Here is a 25146-nt window from a genome sequence, read left to right as displayed (position 1 = left end):
GCAGGAGATAGGTCCATTTCTACGGCCTTCATATCTTTCGCATGAATTGTACATGTGCATACTGGATGTACACAAGTTGTCTGTACTCTGAAACAAATTAGAATAGTATTAGAGAGGAAATAATACTAATACTAATACTATGGCTACCACCACCACCACCACCACTACTACTACTACTACTACTGCTGCTGCTACAATTATTATTATTAGTATTATTATTATTATTATTATTATTAGTAGTAGTAGTAGTAGTAGTAGTAGTAGTAGTAGTAGTAGTATTAGTATTATTAGAGGCCTAGGGTCTAGGTCATGGAGTATTTAAAAGGAAGTAACAACATTTTAAAATCAGTCTGCTGTTTTAGCAGTAGCCTGTGCAGTATGGGTGTAATGTGTAATACCAGGAAGGCAGAGTACAATAAAAAGGAGAGAACTGTCTGGTTCTGTCTGTCTGGATAAATATATACAGCTATGTGAGATTATGGTTTTGCAACATCAAAAACCTTTAACGGCTGAACAGTTTTTGTGTTTCAGTCTGAACAAGATGTTAAATATCTAATTTACGTGGAGTTACACAGCAGCTGTCTTCCAATGCAGGCGGCACTGCAAAACCAAACCAACTTTGATTCTTTTACTTTGCTTCTATCACGTAAAGCTAGGAAATCTGCATATTCTAATCTTTAATTCCAGTGATGGTCTCACCGTTACAGATATGTGGCAATTGATGACGATGAATTAATTAAAACACTAAACATTAACATTTTATTTATTTAGTTAGTTACTTGTCTGTTGGATGTTTAAAGAGAGGAAACACAATTCAGAATCCAGCACTTTTTGACTGATCTCATCACTCTTTCTTCTGACATGGTCAAAAATAACTCTTCTAACTGTATTCCTATTGTAGTTGGTGTAAAATACAGTAGCATGGATGTCTCTTTAAAGGTTGTATATGTTTAAATTAATTTGGTAAACAGCTACAACCATAGCTCAGTATTCAGACTTTTCTTAATGATCCAGCATCAATTACTGAAATTTTAAATCTGAGAAATCTTTGTCTTTTGGCAGAAACTCCACTTCCACAAAGTTAAATAAGTGTAAGTGACTTACCGTTTCTTGAAGGCTAATCTGTTAAAGGTGCTGTGTGCAGCTGTACCCAAGCCTAGCAGCCCAGCCAGTTATATAGAACATGAACACACCCCTCCTCCTATTGGACACGTACTCTGAGGAAAAATATGCAGGATCCACATTCTGAGGAAAACGGATGGTTGTAAGGTCAGGTCACTGTAACTTTTGTTTTCACAGAAGTTGTTGATTTTTTGTTCTGATTGGAAGTCAATGGCAAATAGCTAAAGGCAATAATAATGTTCTTCTGTAAATTGCACCTGAACATTAAAGTCTACATATTACATTTGAGCCAGTGTGTCACACCAATTCAGGAGGACATCAGGCTCGCTGAAGTATACAGGAGCATAACACAGTTCTGCTAACAGATTATGACTCCTGGGCTTCATAACACTGGGCTTCAGAACTGTACAGCGATGCTGCGGAAGCGGGCCCACAACTAAAGTTGTTGTTGTTGTTGTTGTTGTTGTTGTTGTTGTTGTTGTTGTTGTTGTTGTTGCTGCTGCTGCTGTTGCTGTTGATGTTGTTGTTGTTGCTGTTGTTGTTGTTGTTGTTGTTGCTGTTGCTGTTGCTGTTGATGATGTTGTTGTTGTTGCTGCTGCTGCTGTTATTACAATGGTACATCGATTCCGCAATTTTAAAAGAACTTTGGGTTTAATCATGAAGCCGTCAGTTTACACAACAGTTCCCTCTCAATGAGTGGCAGAACATTTCTGGCATTTCATCTCTCTTGCTCATTTGCTCTCAGAATGTAAGGATGTGAGCCGTGACGCTATTAATGAAAATCGAGCAAATGAGCAGAGTGAAGATCAGCCCAAAGTAAAGTCATATACTTTTTGGTGAACACAGTTCTGCTAACAGATTATGACTCCTGTAATGCTGCTTCATAATTGCTAATAGATAAATGTCTATTTTGGAGAAATGTTTAGAGAAATGTCTATTTTGGAGCAAAGGAAACAATCCAAGGTGCAGTTGTGTGTGTGTGTCTGTGCTTGTGGTTTCATATCTAGGCCACCAGAGGGAATACTGCATGTTATTACCACCTTTTAATTAATACATAATGGTGTATTCAAGCATCTTTCACAGGAACAGTACTTTTACAGTACAGTCGGTACGGAATGTAGTGGTAAGATCGCTCACAGGCACAAAAAAAAAGGATGATATTACTCTGATTTTAGCTTCCCTGTTCATTATAGGATTCAGTTTAAGGTTCTTTTATATGTTTTTTAGGCCCTAATTGGAGGTGCTCCTTCTTCCATTACACAGTTACTCCATCTCTAGCCTCCTTCCAGGTCCATGAGCTCTTCCAATCAGCTGCTCCTAGTTGTTCCAGGGTTTTGGCTAAAGCTGAAAGGAGACAGTTGCAACTCTGAGGCTATAGAATAACCTGGCATTAGATGTCACACCAACTGTTAATACAAAACCCGAAGACACATTTTTACTGCTTGGTTTGATGAACTCTGCAGTTTTGGTTGTTTATATTTGCATTGAAGTATATAGTATTTTATACTATTATTGAGGTATATCGTACAGTAAATGGATCCGCCATGTAAGTCACTTTGGTTTCAAATGTTTTAAATAATTGCTTACTTACATTAATGGATATGCTTCATGAAGTGCACTCTGTGTCTCTTTGTAAAGCCAACAAGTTTCATATTAGTCCTTTTTTAGGATGAAATAGTTCAGTATTCAGTATTCATTCTCCACTGAATACCCCAGTGGCCTTTCTCTGAGCCTAATCCATGGAAAATTGGAAAACCAAACCTCAAGTCAAGGAGGACTGTCATGTACCTGGAACTTGTTTCTACACATGTAAAGTATCCTAGTGTCCAACAGCACCACCCTGTGGTCAGGTCATCAGCATTCTATAGGTGCATGGCTATTTTTAATGCTAGATGTGCTTGTTGAGAATGTTACTAATGAAACATTAAAACAAGGGCTAAATAAACAGGGTTGAGTTTGTAACTGAGGTCATACTGTGTTTGTTGAGGATAGGTTACTCTGTTTTAGAGTGCCCTGCGATGTTCTGTTGCCATGCTAAGTAATTTGGACATCTTAGACTAGAGTAAAGGTTTGTGGGTACTGTTAGGATGCATTCACGGTAGGCTTAGAGACCGGGTAAGGTATTACTAAGCAATCAGTTGGACAGCCATAAAGGACCACTCAAATGGTGTGTAAGAACCCCCATGAATCAGTCAGGACAATTCAATAAACTAATTCTGGAAAAATACTCCTTATAAAGCTACATCAGTACATAAACACATACATGCAATTTCCATTTATTTGGACAGAGATGTGGATGTCTTGTTGCCATGTACTCCATGTTGGTGTCATATCAACATGTTGCTGTTTATAATTCTGAATGTTCATTTTCTTTTTAAAATTTACATTGCACAATATGGGGTGTTTAGTATTTATAATGGTGATCTTATAAAAGAATCACGAAAATTCCCAGGCAAAGAACAAACAGGGTTCATTGTGACCGGTTATTGTGTCCAGTCAGTAAAACTTTTAGTTTGTAGAGGGAAGTGAAATTTGCTCATGCTTCACATTCTCAGAAGCTGACCCACAATGGGAAGTTTTGTGTTCTTGTTCAGTTTGTACCATTTCCGGTTCACATTAGAAGTAGTCTGGAAGAATCTGGCTCTGAACAGATCTACACAGGGCTTAATATGAAGAAAGGCAATGTTGCAACAATCCTGAGTTTGGCACTACTGCCCTCAGTGGTTTCTCAGGATGGCTATTGGCCCACCCACACTGTGTGTAACTCAGACAAGATCAAGATGTCATACAAGAGCTGTGGTGAGATCTTTTGCATACATATTGAGCTGCATGTTAGGGGTGTGTGTGTAAAAAATATCTAGTGCAAAATAGTCAGATTCATTGATAGTTTAAAAAGTGCCCCTTTAAAAAGAAGAATACTTTATAATTCATTCCTTCCATCCAATATTTGGGTGTTCTATTTCTTTTTACACATTACTTTAACAGACAATAAGGGACTAAGACCATTCAGGATGTAGCATTTCCTCCTAAAAATGTTCCTCCTAAAATGTGTTTGTATGTCTTAATATTTCATTACTGTTTCTGTTCTTCTTGTAGTGCTATCCATTTCACAGCTATAGTTCACTGCTTCAACCAATATTTATACACATAATATATGAACAGAGAGATCAACCAAATTTAACCATCTGGAGTCTACATCATTTTTGGCATAATATTATTATTTTAGTAAATTTAAGTCAGAAAATAACCCCAACATCTTTCTACAATTGTTTTCAGCATAGGCTTTGCCAGATCCATAAATATTATCTTAGGTAACTTGGGTAACTTCAGAAAGCTGTTTTTATCTGAGAAAGTCCTAACAAAGTACAAACATTTTATTAAAAATACTTCATCTTTGTAAACCCGTGATCAGCAAACATTTCTACAGGGATTTTATGATAGATATGACACTCCACGCCTCTGATATCTGTCTATTCAACATAAAGCTCCAAGCTAAATGTTATAAACAACTGTTTAAACACCAAATAAGTAGTTTTTCCACATGACAGTCATTATTCATCACATGACTGTGATTACTGATGGTAAAAAAGCATAGAATTCAACTATGAAATAATCTCAGCCATTTGACCATTCCTGCATGTCATCCATCAGTCAGTGATGTTATCTTTTTTTTTTTTTTTTTAAATTCATTAAATTATAACAGAAACGTCTCAACATAGTGACATTTTTAAGTAGGGGTTTCATAGTCGTGCAAGACCACCATAATCTCACATCTTCATATGTTTTCCTTCTTTAAAACAATTGATTTGCAAAGCATCTTAAATCAGCTCTTTTAACACAAAACTATACAGAACTGTGACCCTACAGGACCAAAAACTAACAGCGCAGCAATGAAATGCCTTTGTATGTTATTTTACGGCATTTAGCAGAAACTTTTATCTACTATGACTGAATACAATTTGAGAAACTGAGGGATTTGCCAGACCCTCTGCAAGATATAGGTCTCATCCTTAGCCCTTGTACTCACATTTGGACAGACACAACTGTACTGAGAGCATCCCTTCTCCTGAGTGAGCTCCTTTTACCCATAATTCATCCAGTCTGCTTTAGTGGAGCGCATGGGGAGAGAGGCAGCGTGATCATGGTGTTCATGTGTTTTACGTAGGGCCGTCCATCGATGAGTTGTACACATCGGTGGATCTGTCTCTTAATGGAATCTCCTTTGGCCAGCTTGATGAGCCCCTCTGCTTGCCAAATTTTCCTTGTTTGAGGTAAGAGACAACAACAATAATCAAAATTATCATCCTTTTCTCCATTTATTTATTTATTTTCATGGGCCCTCTCTTACTAGTTCAGCAGTCCCTAGGATCCTGGAACCCATGTAATAAACACTGATATATAATGCACACTGCAAAATTAGTAAAGAGTTCAATTAATTCTTATAATACCTAATAAATCTGTGGACCTTTCAGAAATGATCAGCTTCCAAGCATCTTTACCAAACGTGACCACACTAAAGGTATGTTTTATTTATTAATTTGTTTATTTGTTATGAATTGTATCAAATTAATTTCCTTTGCACACTGTAATTCATTCTTGAGAATCTTACTTCGCCCTGCCTCCCTCAACATGCTCACAGGGTCACTACAATTTGAAATTGAATGCAATAAACCTAAATGGCTTCCAAATTCTTTGTGTGAATGCTACCTTGGACTTTCAGTGATGTCTGAAGAACAGAGAATTCAGGGAATACCCTCACAATAGTGCAACCACAAGAATGGCACAAGACATATATGCTTTGTTTACTTTTTTGTGGGGTTTTTTAGTATTTAATTTTTTGTGACATTTAACATTTATTGTTGTGTGAAAAATGATCAGTTAGTCATTTTATTGCTATTTTTATTTTTCCATTGTATTATGATTCAGAATTCAAAGAAGTTTGTGTAACAAATTCAGACCAGTGATCATTTTAAATTGTTTTAAAGAATGCTTACCTGTAACAAATGATCAAAATAAAGTTTGTACTAATACTGTACTAATGCTAATACTGTATGAAATTTCTGTGATATAAAATAACCAAAAAAAGACACGTTTGTTTAACTTGTAAAAGGTGTCAAACAGGTGTCACAAAAATCCTATGTAGTAATGTTTATCTTTTCCACCAGATGGCGCCACTAGCTCCATTAGTCATTTCTCATCGCACACACACACACACACACACACACACACACACACACACACACACACACACACACACACACACACACACACACACACACACACAGACACGCACAGACAGACAGACACTCACACACACACACACAGACACACACAGACACACACACACACCAGCCCAGCTGTCATAGATTAAAAAAAAACACTTTATTTTAAACAGCTTTTCCATCATTTTTCAAACTTTTCTATTCACTGATTCTTTGGTGTGTGGCTTACCATCACCCTGCAGTGATGCTTGTAACATGCTGCAGCAACTGCAACCCTTTGAAGCGACCTTCGTAGAAATGTCTGGAAACTAGAGCACCAAATGATTCCATCAGTGCCACTTTTTTTATAGGCCTACTGTGGTCTTTCAGCATAATAGTTGTGGAGCCTGCCAGTTTCACTTGAAGATTCTGGAAGAATCTATGTTATGTCTTGGTCCCTTTTGGTAGACCTTTCCAGTGGATGCACAGCAACACATACACGCTGTCAATTATTTGTGTCCGATGAGAATACCAGTTATGCTCAGAAATAGAAATACACATAACTATAGAGACATGAGGCCACACAAATTGTCAGTTAGTTCTAAATGTTGAGTAATATTGAGCAAAAAAAAAAAAAAAAAAAAAAAGGAAAAAAGCTTTTCACAGAGTATCTTTTAAGAATACTTAACGAGAAAACACACCTTGGATTTTCACAGTTTTGGTCCAATTATTACAAGTTCTATTTAACACTATAAAAAAAGACAGATGATCAAATACAGTTGGGACAGACTGGGGGAAGGAGGTTTTCAGTTTCTGTGTGAGAGCGAAATGGGGAGAATGAAGACTGTCTTGCTGTTAAAATATTTGGACCATATCCTTTCACTGCAATGACTTTGCCTCTTAACATGCACCAGTGTAATATGATGTGATAATAAAGTCCCACTACGGAAGTGAGTAATAGGGGTACATGCTGAAAAAAAAATAGGATTTGGCAGGGTCTTATTAATGCTAGAATACAGATCAGCCATTCTGATGAACACTTTTTAACTTATGTCTACTTACTTTGTGAAAAATGTACTTTTGGAAACTCTAACCTGATAATGATGTAGTAATACAATACCAAAAGTACATAAAAATTGAATAGTAAAAACTAAAAAGCAAAAAAGCAGACAGAAAGTGTTTTAAATAATCACAGGTGTATCTGGAGTTACTTTTTATTTTATAGGAGGTTTCCTTGACTCTAACTTAGACTCTATGACACACCTCTGGATTTCTGGGTTAAAAAAAATCCCTAAGCACAGCCAACAGGTGTGTCTTGCATTAACTAACTTTAGAGACATTATGTGCGGCGTGTGCAGTGTTCATGGAAGTTGGTCATTAATCCCAATGCAAAAAAAATGTTAGAGTTTAATTGAGCTATACTTGTATTTTTACGTTTGTGGAGCTTTAAAACATCACTGGAGTCTGTACTCGGGAAAAGGAATTACCCTGCTCAACTACCACAATGCACACACCGCGCTCCTCAAAAGACTGGCAACGAGGAATGCCACATCAAGCCAAGCGAGAAATTCTTCACCGCGTTTTAATGCCCCCCCCCCCCCCCCCCCCCAAAAAAAAAAAAAATTACACACCTGAAGAGACCAAAATTCTGGGGACGCAGTGAATTTAGTGCTAGTGCTTTATTTGCTAATAAATAATTTGCTAGTAGCCAGTTCGGTCGTACGCAGTAACTAAGGACCAAAGAAAGCTTCACGGAGTGGCTCCGCACTGCAGCAGCACGAAGGCTGCAAGGCAAACAAACCATCCGTCACCAATGGAAACCGGTTCCTTCACCACTCCCTCTGCCCTTATCTTCGCAGGGACCTCCGAACTAAGAACGAGTGCACACTAGCCTGCTTCACTCCAAGTCTTACAGGAAAGATTTACACTGGCGCAAAAAAGAAAAATGAACAGTGATGAAACAGGCTACTTGCTTCAGGCCTAACTTGCCATCACTGCGCGTCAGTGGTGCATACTCTAAACCCGTAAATCTATTTATAGCCAACAACAACTATTCATTTGATAATAATATAGAAAGTGATCGTCCAGGCTATGCGCTGTGGTGAGGGAAGAGCCCGCGTTTAAGATTTTCTCTCGGGTTGGATGCTCTAAAGTTGCTACCCTCCAGCCGAGCTGCTGTGGGCCAGCCTCTTTCAGCCTCGTGCATGGAGGATAAAGGAAAGCTTTTGTTGCTGTGAAGGGTTGTTCCTTAGCAACCGGGTTGCATTCGGAAGCCCTGGTAACGGTCAATAAATAACATCACTCTCAAGTTTCCCCCATGTTCGGACATTCAGGTTTCATCACATCTTTTCTTACTGTAAATGTATTCGTTTGAGTCGTATCTCATCATTGTTAGGGGTTTTGTGATTGTTTGTTTATTATACGTTCCTATATCAATATTAATGGGGGTGGCAAAAATAACACTTAAGGTACACCGTACCACTATTTCATGCTGGGAAAAGAGTAGACTAAGCTAGCTAGGGCATATTGTGCATCCAAAATTCAATGATTGTTTTTACAGATTTTTACAGTCCCTGTGGTTGAAACTGCACACATAATGTACATAAATAAGTTACACATTGACTCAAATAGGTAAGACCAATCTTAGCTATAACCTTAGAGGGAGTAAACTCTTTGAATCTTTTTTTTTTTTTGAAAAAAAAGCTTTGAGCTCACAATTGACAAAAAAAAGTGGTTATTTTTGCCAGCGTGTCAGATATTCAACAATAATGCAAATAAAATGTTCTATAAGGTCTACATTTGTTTAGCTATAAGCCAGGCTGGATGACCAGTTAATCAACACCATCCTCTCCAAAACTGGTAGGTTTCTAACTGTACATCCCTAGTAGTGCAACAGGTTTTTTCTATTGACAGAATTAATGAGATTAGGCTGCTTAGGGCAATATACGAATTTACACTTAATTTATTAATGTATCTAAGAATTTAAGGTATTAATCAAACCTAACAGTCTATTGATTCAGAACATGTGTTGACCATTCCCCCCCAAAAGATTTGACAGACTATAAGTCAAAATTTATAAATGCTTAGCTTACTTTAAATAGTAACTTCAGTCATTGATAAATACATCAGTCAGTTGCACTCGCTGCTGTAATACTATAAAGTGATTCAAGTGATTGACGTTTTTAATATTTTGTAATTCTTCATATTTTAGAAGCCAACTCAGCGGACACTGCCATCGTATTTCATATTTCAGCAACAAACTGTTGCTCGGTAGTTTTCGGGCGATCTTAACAGGCGTGTATACTACAGCCCTAGTTTGACTAGAACCCAAAAAAACCTTTGAAGATGCAAAAGCCACATTGCAGATTGGCCAGAAGACACGAGCATCACACTTTTGTTTGTTACAGAAACCTGTATTTCCTTTCTTTCCAAAGCGAGCGAGATGCTTGCAGCTCCAGCCTCAGTAACACGTCCCCTTGGAGACTAGCAGGACAGCGACACGTGATGCGCAGGCTTACTGATCAGGTTTAGGAGAGAGGAGAGAGAGAGAGAGAGAGAGAGAGAGAGAGAGAGAGAGAGAGAGAGAGAGAGAGAGAGAGAGAGAGAGAGAGAGAGAGCGCGAGCGCGAGCGCAACGCTTTGGGGACGCAGTGAGGGGGGGAAAAAACGAAATAAGTGTTCTTCTCTCATCCCTGACGCGACTCGTTATTCTCCTCCGGAGGGACTCGGAAGCGGGGAGAAGAAAACACAAAGTTAACGAACTTTGCACATCTTTGCACTAACGCCATTTTGAGTCTCTCTCCGGAACTTTGCTGCTTCTTTTTTTTTTAGCCCATCATCACCACTCACTCACCATCATCATGTCTCGGCGAAAGCAGCCCAACCCCAACAAAGTCAGACGTAAGTTACGGTGCTTCTTACTTTCATCCATCGAACCCCGTATTGATTTGTATTGATGCTTTGTGCACTCGAGTCGACATTTGTTGTAATGGTAAAAAAGTTGATCTGACATAATTTAGTAGTTTTCGCGACTCCCGTTTGCTTCCTAGTTTCGCGGAGGACCTGATGCTCATCCGCGAGCCAAACCTGTGGAATTTGCTCCTCGAGACTTTACTTAAGTCGATCTGAATTAGTTTGGAGGGCGCCGTGTTTACATGTTACAGACGGACGGTTTTCTTTTGCCATCGGTTCACTTTTAGACCACGTCGAAGTTTGAATGATGGTGGTTGCTCCTTTGAGGTTCAAAGTCTGTTAGCTCGCGGTGGCTAACTGCTAGCCGTGTGTCTCGAGCGGAGCATCCATGTCTCTCCGGGCACTTTGATCGAAGCAGCTCTGTCGGTGAACGCGCGTCCGTTTGGTACGTTTTGACCTCGTCGACGATTAGAAAGGCTCAATGTTGTTGGCAAAAACTAATGGTTTGTTTAGTTTTGTAACTTTGTGTGATGGATGTTTTTTTTTTTTTTTTGGCAAATCTTCATCGAAAATAAGCTGTTTGTTTTAACGTGTTTCCAGTTCGATTGTAGTAATGTGTGAGTCTAGAAGTCAGTTTGTAGCTTTTTAACTAAATTGCCTTTTGGTTTAATCTGGGTTGAAGTTGTTGAACGGTTAAAGGCATCGTATTCATACAGCGAAGGTGCAGCTGTGTTTTTGGATGCGCAGCTTTAATAGAGTCACATTTTTACAACGATCTATAAAGATTTCGGTGTTTTTGTTTGAATGTCCAAAAGTTCGTACGCACGCTAAATTCTACTACAGGAATTAGACTCTTCGGTCTCTGGGGAAACAGCAGAGGAGCTCGAGCTGGTTAGATAATGGTTGCTAGGCATTTTTCTTCTCCCTTTTCCGCCCCTCGCGCTGCCTTCGAGTTCCTGAAGTTTGCAAAGAAGGTGAACGTGGCGAAAAACCTAGTCGCCACACTTTTGCATCGAGTAGGCGTGAAGATGATTTCTGGATGCGTTGTGTGTACTAGTCTGGCATTCCAGCTACTACAGTAATACCGTGTCCGATTCCCGGTTTAAAAGGCTCTCGTTGCTCGTAGCGAACGGGGATGTTCTGTGGGTCTTGGTCAACCGGTCGACTTGCCGTCGCCTCTTTGGCCACTTGGGAGGAGACGGGGAGGACAGATCCGGATGAGCAGTTCGCATTCCATTACGAAATTCTACACTGTAGACGAGCAGGCCTTCACTCCGTTTGCGCAAGGCAAGCGGGCCATCCCCGTGCTCTGTATGTTAGAACCCGGAGTTGGAGAGATGCTATAAATAAACGAGAAAACAATCAAGCTCCATTACATCAAGCTCTGGTAGTTTCATCACACTTTTTAATTGAAAGTAACAAAGGATCTACTCCATACCAATGGATCATCTAGGCCCAGGGCAGTACTAAGATAGTTGTGAGTGGGGACTTTTTTTTTGGTAACAAATTAGGGGGGGGCAGCATTTGAAAGAGGAGCATCCTGTACATGTTCATGTTGAGGGCATGCAGCTTGAACCCAAATGACTGGATTAAGAGGATGTTTATCTTCTTTGATTTAGGAAGAACTCTGTCACTAGACACAATAGGCATGCAGAAACTGAAACCAAAGCCCTAACCTTGGTGTGAATTTGTGTGCATTCGATTCCTGTTGTTTGTAATCCCGGTGGCCTCTGAGCCCTTTAAAGTAGCCTAGATAGCAGCACTTGTCCGAGTTTAGCTTTGGAAAGTTTTTCACTTCTCTCCAGTTCATGACTGCGAGCTGGGCTTGGGTGTGCAGGTCTGGGCTGGATGTGGTCGACTCCAGTGTGATGTCTGTTGACAAAATATACAAATCACAGGTTTCTGCTGAGATGAACAATATGAAGGCTACAACTAGCATTTAGCTGGACCAGATTTCAACTCTAAATCCAATTTATGCGTGGTTAATGATACAATGATATGTCTGGAATGAACATATAGAACATATTCAAATCCCCTACAAGAATGGGTGTGCATTACCCAAATAAGATGACACATCTAGATTAATCGCACTAATGGAATGTTGTTTAAAGACTCCTGGGTTTTATAATGCTAATGTGTTGATCTTTCACTCATTCTCTTTATGCCAACTGGAGTATGGCTCTGTTATATTGCTTTAAATGACGGCCTATCTGTTGTATTGTAGTCAATACAACAGATTATTTAACTTTAAGGAGTAGCATCATAATTAAAATACAGCACAGCTTATACACAGCTGTAGTTATTCTATTTATCTCAAACTGAAGTGTAGGCTTTGCTAAAAAGATAAACTTTGGTTTTTGATGAGGTACTTATTTACTTGTTTACTGTTTACATCATGATTTGTGTATTTTGTATCAAGATGGTCAAGGCCTTTCTAAACTAGTATAATCCCTGGAGGGAATGTTTCCTTTGGATTTAGAGAAGCTAATTAAGAACACCTCTGTCCCATGAGGCTCTACAACTACTCAGGGACCCGCATTAGCATATCCTATTTCATTAAAGCCTACTCTCCAGACACTTTGGCTACCTAACCACTATCATTTTAGGTAAACGAATTACTGCCATTGTTCTTGTTTGCCATTCATCCTTTTCCCCCTTCTTGGGACATCTGTTTTTGTTGGTTTAAGAAAAGAAAATAAGATTTGTCTACCCCAAGGAAAGTACGAACAAAACAATAAAAGTTCTCAAATGGCAATTCATCCGAATGTATTTCTCTTTTTTTTTATGGAGGATACATAGAAAAGTAATGATAGGAACCGTGTCGCTTTGGCCCTGTCCCCTAATGCCAAGGGCCCTGTCTTGCCCCGGGGTATTGATGAGTTGGCCCTTTGGCTCCCAAGCTATATTTATCTTGCCTTTTTTAGATAAGATTATATTCCATCTCGCTGAGGGTGTGGAGTGGAGGAAGGGACTGGCGTCTGCAGAGCGAGATCATGGGATGGAGTGGGGGAATAATTCAAAATTAGACCTGGTATTTGGCTTTCAAAACTTGTGTTCACTCTTCATGCTAAAGCTTTGTTCTGCTTCCCTGAGTCTTGCTTCAGCCTAAAATGTAACTTGCAAGCAGAAGAGTCTAGGCAAAGCTGTACTGTTGCTGACTGTTGGTTGGTGCTCATGTTCATCGTATTGGAATGTACATAAGAGAATAACATGTTGTCTTTACAGGCCACGTAGCCTGTTTATAACTCTAAAAAGGCTAATTGTGTAATTCACACTCAGTCCACTGTTCCGAAACCCGAGAGCCCAACTCACTAAGCACCCATAGAGGCAAATTTGTGGATCGTGTTGTTTTTGCATGGAATGCTTTCAGAAGGCTTTGTGGACAGAATAGTGGGAATGTGGATAAACTGGTGTGAATGTGAGCTGCAGTAGGAAATGGGGGGGGGTGGAGGTGGAGAGAAAGTGATGGAGCCATGTTTTGTGGGCAGGCAGCCTAGGGGTCCTCACAAGAATAGTGCTGAATGCAGACATGATGGCAATGGCTATATTTGTGGCTGCTCCGTATGGCTTCTTGTGGCCTGCACTCCGTCAACGGTAATGTAGTAGATGGTACCGACACTGATGTTGGATTTTGTTTTTCTCTGTGTCTTGTTTTTATATAGTTAGCAGTGTGTTTGAAGATGGGATTTAACTGACTGCAAAATATCACCAATGTCCTTCAAGGGATCCTAAAGCAAAGGCCTAACCTATCTTTGGCTGTGATGACCTCTAGGAGCCTATTTGTATGCTATACTGTATAATATATACTGGTGACGGTGAAAAGCTGAGAGCTAGCGACCTGTTTAAACATGTTGTTTGTGCCTCAGGAACTTTAAAAAAAAATAGTTGCTTACTCGAACAGCACGCCTTGACGCTGTGTTCGCTTCGGAAGGACTTTGCCATACTTTTAGAGATGCTTGCTTTCATACTTTGTCCCCCGAGAACGGCCTGCCCTCTTCAATTACCACATGAATGTTTTTGCAGGGACGTGACATGAAAAGTGTGCTATGTCATTACAACGGTGAGCTAATCATCTGCTTCTGAGCAGTCACCAGACAGATGAGCAATGCCGATGAGAGCACAGGCTCTAAGTTCACGTCCATCAGCCCGACCAAGGCCCGTGTGTCCCCGCGTTTGTGTCCTGCCTCTATCACCTTCCTCACCCTGCCCACGCCCCCACCCTTCAGCCCAGACCGGCAAATAAAGCACGTGTTTACCGTGGGTTCAAAGTCTAACCCGACGGCTATCACCAATGTGAAAGAATGCCACAGTGGCAGAGACGGCAGGGAGGGAGAGGATAAAGATGGGGGGGAGGAGCTGTGGAGAGGAGACCAGAGAGAGCCAGTGGGAAGTGAAACTGCCTCTTCTAGAGGTGGACTGGGGAAGTGATGGAGGAAGTGGAAGAACAATGGCGTTAAAGCAACTGGCTCTCGCCAGTTCGCTAGCGTCGGCCAGGAGCTGCTCAGCTCCGACGACGGCCGCCGCTGCCTGTGCAGCTTTTCGATTTAATGTGTCATCAAAGTGCTTTTTTTCCCCCCCTCCTTTTTCTCTTATTGCGGTGCGTCTGTTAAACTATGATTGGCAGGTATGAAAGGGTTAACGTGGTGTTCAAGACTGATGGAAGGGAGAGCGAGCGAGAGAGAGAGAGAGAGAGGCTAAATGGAGACTGCAATAAAGACTGCCTCTTTTGCTGCCTTCTCTCTCTCTCTTTCTCTCTCTCTGTGTGTGTGTGTGTGGAGCCCAAGGCTCTCCCTCCCTGCCAGGCTTTCTTGCTGACTAAACACTTTTGTCAGCTGGCAGTTGTGTGCAGGCTGAGGATTTGCGATATCTTCTGGAGGTGGGGGGGGGGGGGGGGAGGTACTCCCAGGCAGCACTTGTTGCTCAGTGGAACGGAGGGAGGGAGAAAGAGGGAGGGAAGAAGGGAGGAATAGAGACAGAGGGAGGCTGCGGGAAGGGGGAAAAAAAGAGCAGACAACAGCATCGTCCAACCAGTTTCTGCCAGAGCGAGGGAGAGAGAATGCAAATGTTACACAGTTAAATTGACTGTATCTCTATACAGCCAGATTGCTGTAACCGCAATCAAAGTTGAATGCCTCTAATGTAGACGTGAGACTGTTTTGACAGATATTGCTTCCCTTGATATCTTTATTTTTGTTATCTTCTGTTCCTGACTTTTTGCAGTCAGAGCAATCAAATGGGGGAATTTTTAAAATCCCATGAGCACACACAATGAGAGTCCCTGTACCGGTGTGTCCCAGCGGGGCAGTGTGTTTGCTTCATGTTTGTCCCATGGTGGCGCAATGGATTTTCCACATCTGCCACTCTTGCTGCTGAGTGCCTTTGTGTAAACAGTGCTAATCTGGCCTCCTGGCGGGGCGCTAATCGAACATGAGGCGCTGCCCACTAGCGGGTCTGCTGCTCGGCCCCGACGGTAAACGCAACCTCGAAGGATGAGCTTCCCTAATGACACCCCACCCGAGAGCTGCACTGCATGCTAGGTAAGGATATTATGCTGGGATGCGGTTCAGGGGCATGTTGTCTACATCTTGAGCACATCTAGAGCTAGCTGCTCTGTGGCTGTGCGCGCGTGAAAAACAGTAATTATAAGTGTGGGTTTGGGGATTAAGTGTGTTGTGATGACCCCACTGTCTGGAAAGCCTGTCCGTCACCTCTTCGACCACGCCGTGCTGTGGATGCACCGCACACGCCCAGGACATCCAACGGCGTCCTGCTTCTCGCACACGCCGGGCCGAAAATGTCCCGGTGTTTGTTCTGCAAACACAGGACACACCTCATCTCCGCGTAGGCAGGAGCACACGCTCCTGGTCTCGCTTTGCCGTTTGACTTGTGAAGAAGTTTGCCACGCGTCCACCTGTGGATTCCCAGATCAACAAGTGGCGTTCACTGAGAGCATCCCCCCAGCCCTGCTGCTGTAAAGGAGTGGAGGAGAGGTGGAGGCAGGGAAGGTGTGTTCCCCTCAAGTGAGATCAGGAACAGAGGCAGAGAAAAACAGTTGAGAATAGGCGGGGGGGTTGGGAGACTGACTAATCGACACAAGCTTTAGTTGCATTTGCACAACTTGCTGAATGATACAAGTGGATAAGGAACTGTCAGACATGGTGTTTCTTTTGTTTTTAGAGAACATCCAAAATTATGCAGGAAAATGCTGTGTCGTGGGCCTTTGGTCACGTTTTCTAAAGCAGTTTCACCCTAGCTACTGGGGGGGAAAAGAGAAAAAAAAAAATCCTAACACTGTTTTGTTCATATTCTCCACTGAAGAGAGACAGGGATTTCCGGTTCAGTATGTCTTGCATAAATGTGTCAGCCTAACCTCACAAGTATGAAGCCAGTGGCAGGGAATAACTGTTATCTGGCTGCCACACCCCAGCCTCACTCACTCAGTACAACAAACACACAGGCGGTCAAGTCCTGTCCTCATACCACACCTGTTAAAAGACCAAAGAGTCGTGCACTGCAGCGAGAGTGAGCGAGCTGACAGAAGACCGAGTGCCCCTCCCTCCGTGTTGGTACATCAACCTTAGAAAAGATGGTGGACACTGATACACTCAGTACTGTTTCCAAAATAAATGTGCCGTATGGAGATGCAGTGAGAGCTGGTGTAGGGGTTGGGGGTGGGGACCGGGTTATTTCTAGAGTGTGTGTTGAGGCCTAAATTTGGGCTGCGGTTATGTGGGGGCAGGTAAAAGGTAAAAGACGCGCCTGGTACGCTTGGCTGCGGTTAATGGTACATTGTCGGCCCTCCCGAGGGAACTATGGAGTCAATGGGCCAGGCTTGGCGGCCGCACCCCTAAGAAGGCGACACAAAGAGGAGTGATCTGGGCTTTTTTTCCCCCCTGAAACCTGGCCTCTCCCATCAGGATCCGAGCACACAATAAACCGACACAAACCCCGCCCACATTCAACACCTGTTTCATACCAGGCATGCACGCCACCTCACAGAAGAGCGACCCACCTGAACGCCCCCTTTCTGTTCAGCCGGGCTCTCTGGGCTCCTCCACCTTGCCCCTGCGCGCTCCTAATTCATGAGGTTACGCACAATCTGAATGAGGGAACAGTAGTGTTGTTTTCCTAGCTCCCGAGCCAGTGCTCATAGTATTTCGTGAAATGAATGAAAACACACGATATGGTCCGACTTGTCTGTGCCTGCTGTCTAGATTACAGAAGGCAGCTGTAAGAACCGTTTCTCAAAATCGGCTCACTGGAGCCTTGGTCACCAGGGAGGCATTTGGTAACCTAGCTAGCTTTTCTTCATCAAACTTTGCCCTGCATCTTTCGCAGCATCAGGCAAAGCTGTGCCTTTAGAGGTGTGTTATCATTAACCCGCAAAGGTAGGCTTAGACTTGTGAACTTTGGTACCAAGTGCCAGAAGAAATATAGTAAAGGCAGCCGTAAAACTCACTGGAGGAAGACGAGATAACCAGGCTGCTGATTCGCTCATGAGAAGGAAACCAGGTCAAGGGTCCTTAAAAGATCACGGGTAAGAACAGTTGGTGGTCGCTGGCTAAATGGCCATTACGCCCGTTTTTAACTTTTTGTGACTATTTATTACCGTTTAATTGTTAAAATTATCCTTGGACTTGGGTACTCAACCTGTCGCTTTAAAGCAGTCACATTCATCCCAAAATAGGCAGAGCAGGTGTCTGTTGTTACTAAAATGTCTGAATGATTTAAGGCTACTGAGATTAAAAATATAGCTAAGAACATCTATGGATTCCCTGTTTACTTAAATTGCTAGTGCTGTCAAAATGCACAAAGCAAAAGGCCAAAAACGGATTTATGTCGTTTTGTTTATCGGAGCATCTACTCAAGTATAAATCAAACAAAAAAGTGATGCTCATTTTCGGTTGCTCAGATGCTGACATTGTTAAAATTCTTCGCTGCCTTTCTTTGGAACAGGGGACGCATCTAAATATCTGGCCTGTAACATGCAAGCGACTTCCAGGCTCCTTCCTTATTTTTAGGCCCAACTTTCCGGTTTTAGATCCCCTTGAGCCTAAGCATTTAAAGTCATTAACATTTTTGCCAGCAGGACCACAGATTTAGACCGCATAGGTCATTCTCCAATTTCCAGTGTATTTATGTTCTATCTAGATTATTTCTGCTTAAGGATATGCTGCCGTTATCCTCTCAGGAAGGTAAGTGAAGCTGTGATACTCCGCACCCAGAGTGCCAGTCTGCCAGCGTCTCGGGCAGATGCCATGGAGCTAGTTTATAAATCATTCGAGGGATTTCACATGTTTCATGCCGAAAACAGATTTAGGCAGCATGTAATGAGGGTTAAACATGCATGTGTGTTTTGTGGGGTTGTGTCCAAGGCCTCTCTCACAAGACTGCGAGTCTTTCCGACTTCGGAAGAAATGGAAACGGATGGTCACTGAATGTTGTTTCAGGTTTTCGTAATTATGATAAGCACCATGCCACATTAAGACATTTGCTGTTAGGAAACTGGGAAATGAACAGATACTGCAACATGCAGAATGCTGAAGATGGACAGTCAGTCTGGCCTGGGTAAGGCTCTCTTCGATTGTACTTTGACAGTAAATCAAGCTGTTGATTAACCTGTGGACAAGGACAGTGTTATTCACCCAGCGACAGCACGCGTTTGGCGCTTCCAAAATCGACACAGGACTCCTGACAGTCTTTGTTTTCTTTTGTTTTCTTTCAGATTCTGTCACTACTTAAGTCGTCCTTGTGACAAATATTCACTCTGGTCCCACACTCAGAATGTTATGGGTGAAAATGCAGCTCTCGTTCCCTGTCTTTTAACCCTTCTCATCCTGTCAAGACCTTTATCTTGTAGAGAGCTGTAACCCACCCATCAATCTGTACCCGGGCTGGTACTGGCTAACGTCTGATGGGACTGTCTTTATCACCCTGTTGGCAAACATTGAGGGAGCCAATACAGATGCAAATGAAGCCTTTACAGTCCTACAGGCGAAATGCTACTGCCCCAACGCCTCCACAGAGTGCCACAGGATTACAAAGGGGACCGGTTTGTCGTGACCACCCCCCCGCGACTGCCGTGACGTTGGTTGACAGAGGTCTTGATGTTCCTCATTCAGCGTCCTGTCGCGTGCATTCTTTCATGTTGGAATCAATTGTTGTTTCACATGTTCAGGCACTGCTGCCGTCAGTCCTTTTGGATGTCGTTAACAGCTAATTAAAAACACTTAAAGGAATGCGAAGAGCGCCAGGTTAAATGGCACCATCCACTGGTTCTGCTTTTGGACAGTTCACTTAATGGCCTCTTGTACGATATAAACCGTCTGTCTCTTTATTGAGTGCTAACTCGGGGTCGCTTTTCTGCGGCAAGTCTTTTTGCTCCAAGCGATGCTCATTCTTCTCGGAAAAGTCACAGTGAATGCCTGGCAACTGCTTTTATCACTGTGGCATAAAATATTGCAACTGCTTTTTCACTGTGGAATAAAATATTGCAACAATCCCCGTGTACTGGATGCAGAAGCAGGTCTTTCAAAATCACTGAAAATGGCTCGCTGATCTTAGAAGGTAGCAGTGAAACCCACAAAACTAGCACAGTCCACTTGCAGCTAGCAGTGTTGCACATTAACATGTAAAAAATAAATAAGCACACTCCTTTAACACTCTCAGACTCCGAATTCTCTCTGAAGTTCCAGAGCCTCCGCCCCCCCCGCCCTCCGGCCCCCCCTTAGTCTAGATGAATTGCTCCCTTGTAGGAGCATGTCCTCAGGGAAGGGCCTATGTAGAGAGAGAGAGAGGGAGGGAGAGAGAGGGAGAGAGAGGGAGAGAGAGAGGGAGAGAGCACCCAGCATAGCCACTGTGGAGAGGCAGGGCAAAAACAATGTGACTCTTATTACAGCCAGAGGAGTGGAGAGCAGAGTACGTGATGTGATGCTGGGGGAGTCGCCTCAGTGTAGCTGAGAAGTTCAGCGTGCCCACATGCCCCTGGGTTTGATGGATAACCCCCGCTGTGAGGGCCGGCCTGCATGTCACTCAGGCGCGCGGCCATAGCAAACAGCTGGCTCCCTGCGCTCCCATTGGGTGATGAGGAGTCACATGGGTTTGGTTTTAGGAGGTGGGATCTCGCTAGTAGGTGGGCAAGAGTCTCCGCCGTGACAGTTGGCTGATGTTATGGCCTTGTACTTTGGCCTCCATCCTCACTTTGGAGTTGAGGTCATATAACATTGGAACAGAAGCCAAAGGGGGAGAGAGTGTCGTGGGAGTGAGTGAGAAAATGAAGACCAGAGGTAGAGGTGTGTGTGTGTGTGTGTGTGTGTGTGTGTGTGTGTGTGTGTGTGTGTGTGTGTGTGTGTGTGTGTGTGTGTGTGTGTGTGTGTGTGTGTGTGTGTGTGTGTGTGTGTGTGTGTGTGTGAGAGAGTCCGCGCGTGCGCGCAATGATTCATCTGATATGTGGATAACATCACAGCTGTTCAGACAGTAGTGAGCTGTCTCGTTGTTGAACAAGTGTTTTTACTGAATTTTTGTTCTCTTCACCTAAGTGGCTCTTTTCTTCAGGAGGAGAAAAATGTCTTGACAGACAAATCATGTGTGGTCATTCTGTGTGTCTGTGTGTGAGTGTGAATGAGAGGGAATGGGAGAGCGAGAGAGAAAGTGTGTGTATGTGTGACAGACATAGGGATAGCCTCAGTCTCAGCTCAGATGAAGGGTGTATTCTTCTTGGTTTCACAAAGGGCTCCATTATGGCATGCTGTAAAAGGCGTATCTGCTTAGTTCTTCATCAAGCCCCTTCCAGCGGTTTTCCTCTGTCTCGTCACCCAAACAGACGAGGTAGAACCCACAGAGCTGCAGCAGTGTGGCTCTATAGCTCACCCGCCCGGCCTGCGAACTCTGGGCATCACATCCTGAACTTCCCAGAAAGTGCAGGCAATAGGATACTGATGTTCTGAGATGGTAAAGAGCTCAGGACGAGTCTGTTGCAACAAGCATATTGAAGTCACTGCCTGACGTTTGTTAGTGTAAGTTTTGGTTGCTTCTTCCAAACGGCCTTTTCCTCGCTCCACATCTGAGAAATTTGTAAAATAATGTCAAATGGAAGACATCGTACAGTCAGCCTGTAAGCTGTGTATCACTGTGGGATCTTATCTACCAGCTGCACCTTTAACATTATAATCGTACGTGTTGCCTTATTTCACAAATTGGGGGATGTGGCTAATTGCTTAACTGCCTAACTGTAGTATCAGTTATCTATAGCTATTCTGGGACTGCTCATTGCTTTTTCAAATGCTTAGTTTGCTGATCACAACACCCGATGAAGCTGAATTAGAGGAAACAGCTACAGTCGGTTTTATGCCAGAACGCCAATACTCTTTTCCAGAGAGCACAGGCAGCAGTGTGCTCAGGTCACACTGGGGAAGTGTTCAGGCTGGCGTGTCGTACTGGGCCTGTGCTCAGGTTGGCGTGTCGGGACTCGTCGGCTCAGCCGGCCTGAAAAGGCCCTTTCACGCCCAGCCCCCTCGCCCTCCTGCTAGCTTTGTGTTCTCAGGTGCAAGGAGGCTTTCGGGGTTTTGCCTCACGAAACCGGCGGCCACGCCTTCGCCTTGCCTCAAAAAGAGATGATCCTATGTGTCTTTAGTCCTTTATTTTCCCAAGATGTTGACATACAGCTGTGAGCTCTTCTCCTGGATGACTATGTTAACCGGAGCTAATCTCAACCATGGTTTGGCCAGCGTTGGACATGCAAAGCCCATCAGCAAATGCACTAGGTTTTCATTCTGAAGTTGTCTCTCCCTTGCCCATGGAACATACTTAATATTCTCATTTACTTAGTTACCTTTGACAGCCTCATTGTAACAGTCATTTAATCTAGATGCCCATGACTGCAGTCTTGAATCTGAAGATATGAAATCTGCAGTGTTTTCAAAGAAAACATCCCTAACTGGTTAATGCCTTTAATGCTGATTTATAAACTTGTTCTTGAATTGCACAATTCTGCCCAAAAATGGGTGTTTCCTGCATTCTGCCACTCATCATAGTCGCGTCTGTACAGTGCCATGACTTCTCCCAGTGTGAAGGCCCAGGCCCAGTATACAACTATGCCTGCTTTAAAAACTATCGCACTGGGCTGTGATGCTGTGACCCGTTCCAGTGCCGGGGGGACGGGAGGTGAGTTGAGTGTGTGGACAGGGCCCGCAGAGACGGCCCTCCACCCCAGCACGGAGCCACGATTTATGGAGTGGAGCTGCCACTGCTGTCCCTGAATGAATGTGCCATTTGTTGTCCAGATCGACAAGTGTCAGAGGGAAAGCAGCCGAAGCCATAAACCCAGCCTCTGTAAACAGCACTGCAAGGGTGGGCAGGGTACAGATAGAGGGGAGGATGGGGAGGGAGTGAGAGAAAGAGAGAGTGAGGGGAAGAGAGAGTATGTGTGTGAGGTGGAGGGAACGCGGAGGAATTCCCATGTGCCTCCTACCCAAGACCTTTTTTCTTTTCATTGATGAACAAAGTCAGGCAGGACTACAGGAGCGTTGCATGTATTGTGTATGTTTTCAAGGTAACATGCAAGTCAACGTGCAGCATTTGAAACTGAGAAATGCTTTGAACATTCTTGGGGGCATATGAAGGAAATAAAAAAGCCCGTACCGCAGTCGAGGTCCTGTGACCGATGTGTCTGATCCGATGTACAATCGGCGCTCAGAGCAGATGACGGTGAATCGAGTAACGCATAGACAGATGGCAGAAATGTCTGAACCTCGCTGCAGGAACATGTCTGTGACATAAAATAATCAGAGCAGCAGTGAAACGGAGATGGAGATTAGGAGCTCGGGGCCCATTCACCCGGTGATTAACACCTCAGAAACTCAGTTAGACGAGGAGAACCAATGGGACAACTGTCCATGTCCAGGCTTACTGGGGGGCCTTGTAGTCAGACATCAGTGTGACTTTTTTATTTGCTGTCTCTTCCTTAAGAGAATTGGGATCCGCTTTCAAATGGCTGCAGTGTTTTAAATGAGCTGGAAGGATAGTGATGGTCTGTAAAGGGCCTGGCTGAATACACACATGCAAGCACGCACACACAAGCGCCATCTATAGAGTCCGGTAGACAGTTTATGCTTTTTCCAGGCAGCTGTCAATGGTGCACCAATCTGTCGGCACACAGCCTGCATCTATGCTCTTGCTTTGTAACTCACACCGTGCAAGTCTGCGCGCGTGCGCGCGTTTGGATGCGTGCAGGGATGTGCACGTGTGCACACGCTCTCCAAAACGCCCTTTGCTGAACTAATTCCTGCTCTCTGGTGACCAGAGACCACTCTGGTTTCCATGTTTGGAGGGTCGTGGAGAGGAGCTTGAATTTTCGAGCGCCTCTCCTTCCGCTACCCAGGCTTGCATGACCCGTCAGCCACAGTGCTCGTGCTCTCCCGAGAGCCCAGCCAAGCATGGGCGACGTACGTGCCGTTCAGACCCAAATAATCCCCAATGGGGAACGTCATTTTCTTCCCTTTTTATGCCGTCATGAGGAGCCAGGATCTCGAGTTGCTGCCGCCTGGCCGGATTGGCCGCCGGAGCGCCGCGGGCACGGAACGCCGTAGGCACGGCCGAACACCCCCCCCCACCCCCACCCCCCCTCGCGTGGAGCCATGGGAAAGGATCGGTGGTTCCACGCTTTCGGCACTTCTCGTGTTGCGAGGCACGTTGGGGGGAGCCTAGCTTTCCCCCAGCCTGCGAATGTCTGCGCTATGCGAGGCGCACTGCAAAACCGGTTTGCGTGAAACGGCCTCTGCTCAAGGCTGAGAAGCTCTGGGCGGGGGCTGGGAATGAAAGCTGGGGAGTCACTGGCTCGGAGAAGCAGCAGCGCGGTGCCGCTGCATTACTGCAAAGTAGAAGGGAAACCGTTACTTCATGGCACCATGTTAGTAGTTGGTCAGCATGACATTCAAAGCACCTCATGTTTACAGTAGAGTTGCTATAACTATTTAGTTTGGTCCATCACCAAATGAAAGGGTCTTCATGAGTGTGAACGGGTCTCCAAAAATTTCCATACCATTATGTGGCGTAAGTCTCTTATCTCCGTAGAAATTCAAAGAAACTAATGAAAACCTCTGCTGTCTTTACATAGCATTCTGACCGCAGTGTGTTGGGCCCACTCATCTCCCCCTCTCAGGTTTTAATCCCCTTCCATTTTTTTTTTACTCTCAAATTGCCATCAAACTGGAAAACCAGCATAAAAAATAATCCGGCAACAGCAATGTCGTTCATCTTTGTCAGAGCTGTATGTTTTCTTCCCATTGTTCAACTTTTGGCTGAGGTTTGGGGTAATATATATGGGAAGATGCGCTGGAAACTGCAAGTAAGAAGGAACCATTTTGTGTCTGAAGGCGAGAATGCTGAGGGCTCCTCTCCTCTGGTATGCAAAGCCTCCGCTCAGAGACATGGGCTTCAGAAGGCTCCGCAGCTGGAGTTTCCACGCGTTGCCACACAGCCTGATCAGATGACTTAAATTAGCTCCAACTGGTTCTTGCACTGCAGTCAATCGCAAACTATTCAAAAGTGTCTGGGTGATGCTCGCTCACCCACCAGCGATTCCGCCGTTCTGCTTCTGCTGCGACAGAAGCAAGGGCGCATCGAATTGTGTTTTGTTTCAGCTGAGGACTGGAAGACATTCTAGCAGGCAGTTAACTACTGCGAACAGCACTGTGCGCGTGCGGCTTGCTGGGTGTACGGTCTGCCTTGATAAGGATGTGAGACCTCAGGGAGGTGCAGGGAGTCCACTCCCTCCTCTTCCATTGTAGCTGACACAAAGCGAGCTAGGCAGGACTGCAGGGAGGGAGCTGTTGATGCCGTTTGACCCTCGCTGCTGCACGGGAGGAAACTGGCCTTTCTCGTTCATCCAGATTTTCACTCCGCCTCATGCACGC

The 25146-nt window shown here is 43.9% G+C and overlaps 2 protein-coding genes across 5 annotated transcripts in view; both read left to right on the top strand.

The window, feature by feature from the left end:
• Positions 1-3687: 3687 nt before the first annotated feature.
• Positions 3688-6167, top strand: ly86 (lymphocyte antigen 86). Of its 2 annotated transcripts, none has more exons than XM_035531001.1 (4): positions 3688-3921; positions 5288-5393; positions 5595-5641; positions 5843-6167. In XM_035531001.1, exons 1-4 carry the CDS (start codon positions 3792-3794, stop codon positions 5884-5886), a joined length of 327 nt encoding a protein of 108 aa, XP_035386894.1. In that variant the 5' UTR covers positions 3688-3791; the 3' UTR covers positions 5887-6167. The 2 variants fall into 2 exon arrangements, with proteins under 2 accessions (XP_035386894.1, XP_035386893.1); XM_035531000.1 differs by having other exon boundaries at positions 3698-3921; positions 5762-6167.
• A 3784-nt stretch (positions 6168-9951) lies between these two features.
• Positions 9952-25146, top strand: part of rreb1a (ras responsive element binding protein 1a) — a 45983-nt gene continuing 30788 nt past the window's right edge. The window contains exon 1 of one of the 3 annotated variants that reach the window (XM_027013271.2): positions 9952-10222. In XM_027013271.2, coding sequence (XP_026869072.2) covers positions 10183-10222 — 40 coding nt within the window. In that variant the 5' untranslated portion in view covers positions 9952-10182. The remainder of the gene's footprint in view (positions 10223-25146) is intronic. The other 2 variants (XM_027013269.2, XM_027013270.2) reach the window with 2 other exon arrangements.

Source organism: Electrophorus electricus, chromosome 10, assembly GCF_013358815.1.
Source record: "Electrophorus electricus isolate fEleEle1 chromosome 10, fEleEle1.pri, whole genome shotgun sequence".
Taxonomy (NCBI): domain Eukaryota; kingdom Metazoa; phylum Chordata; class Actinopteri; order Gymnotiformes; family Gymnotidae; genus Electrophorus; species Electrophorus electricus.
This window is presented reverse-complemented; position numbering and strand designations above follow the sequence as displayed.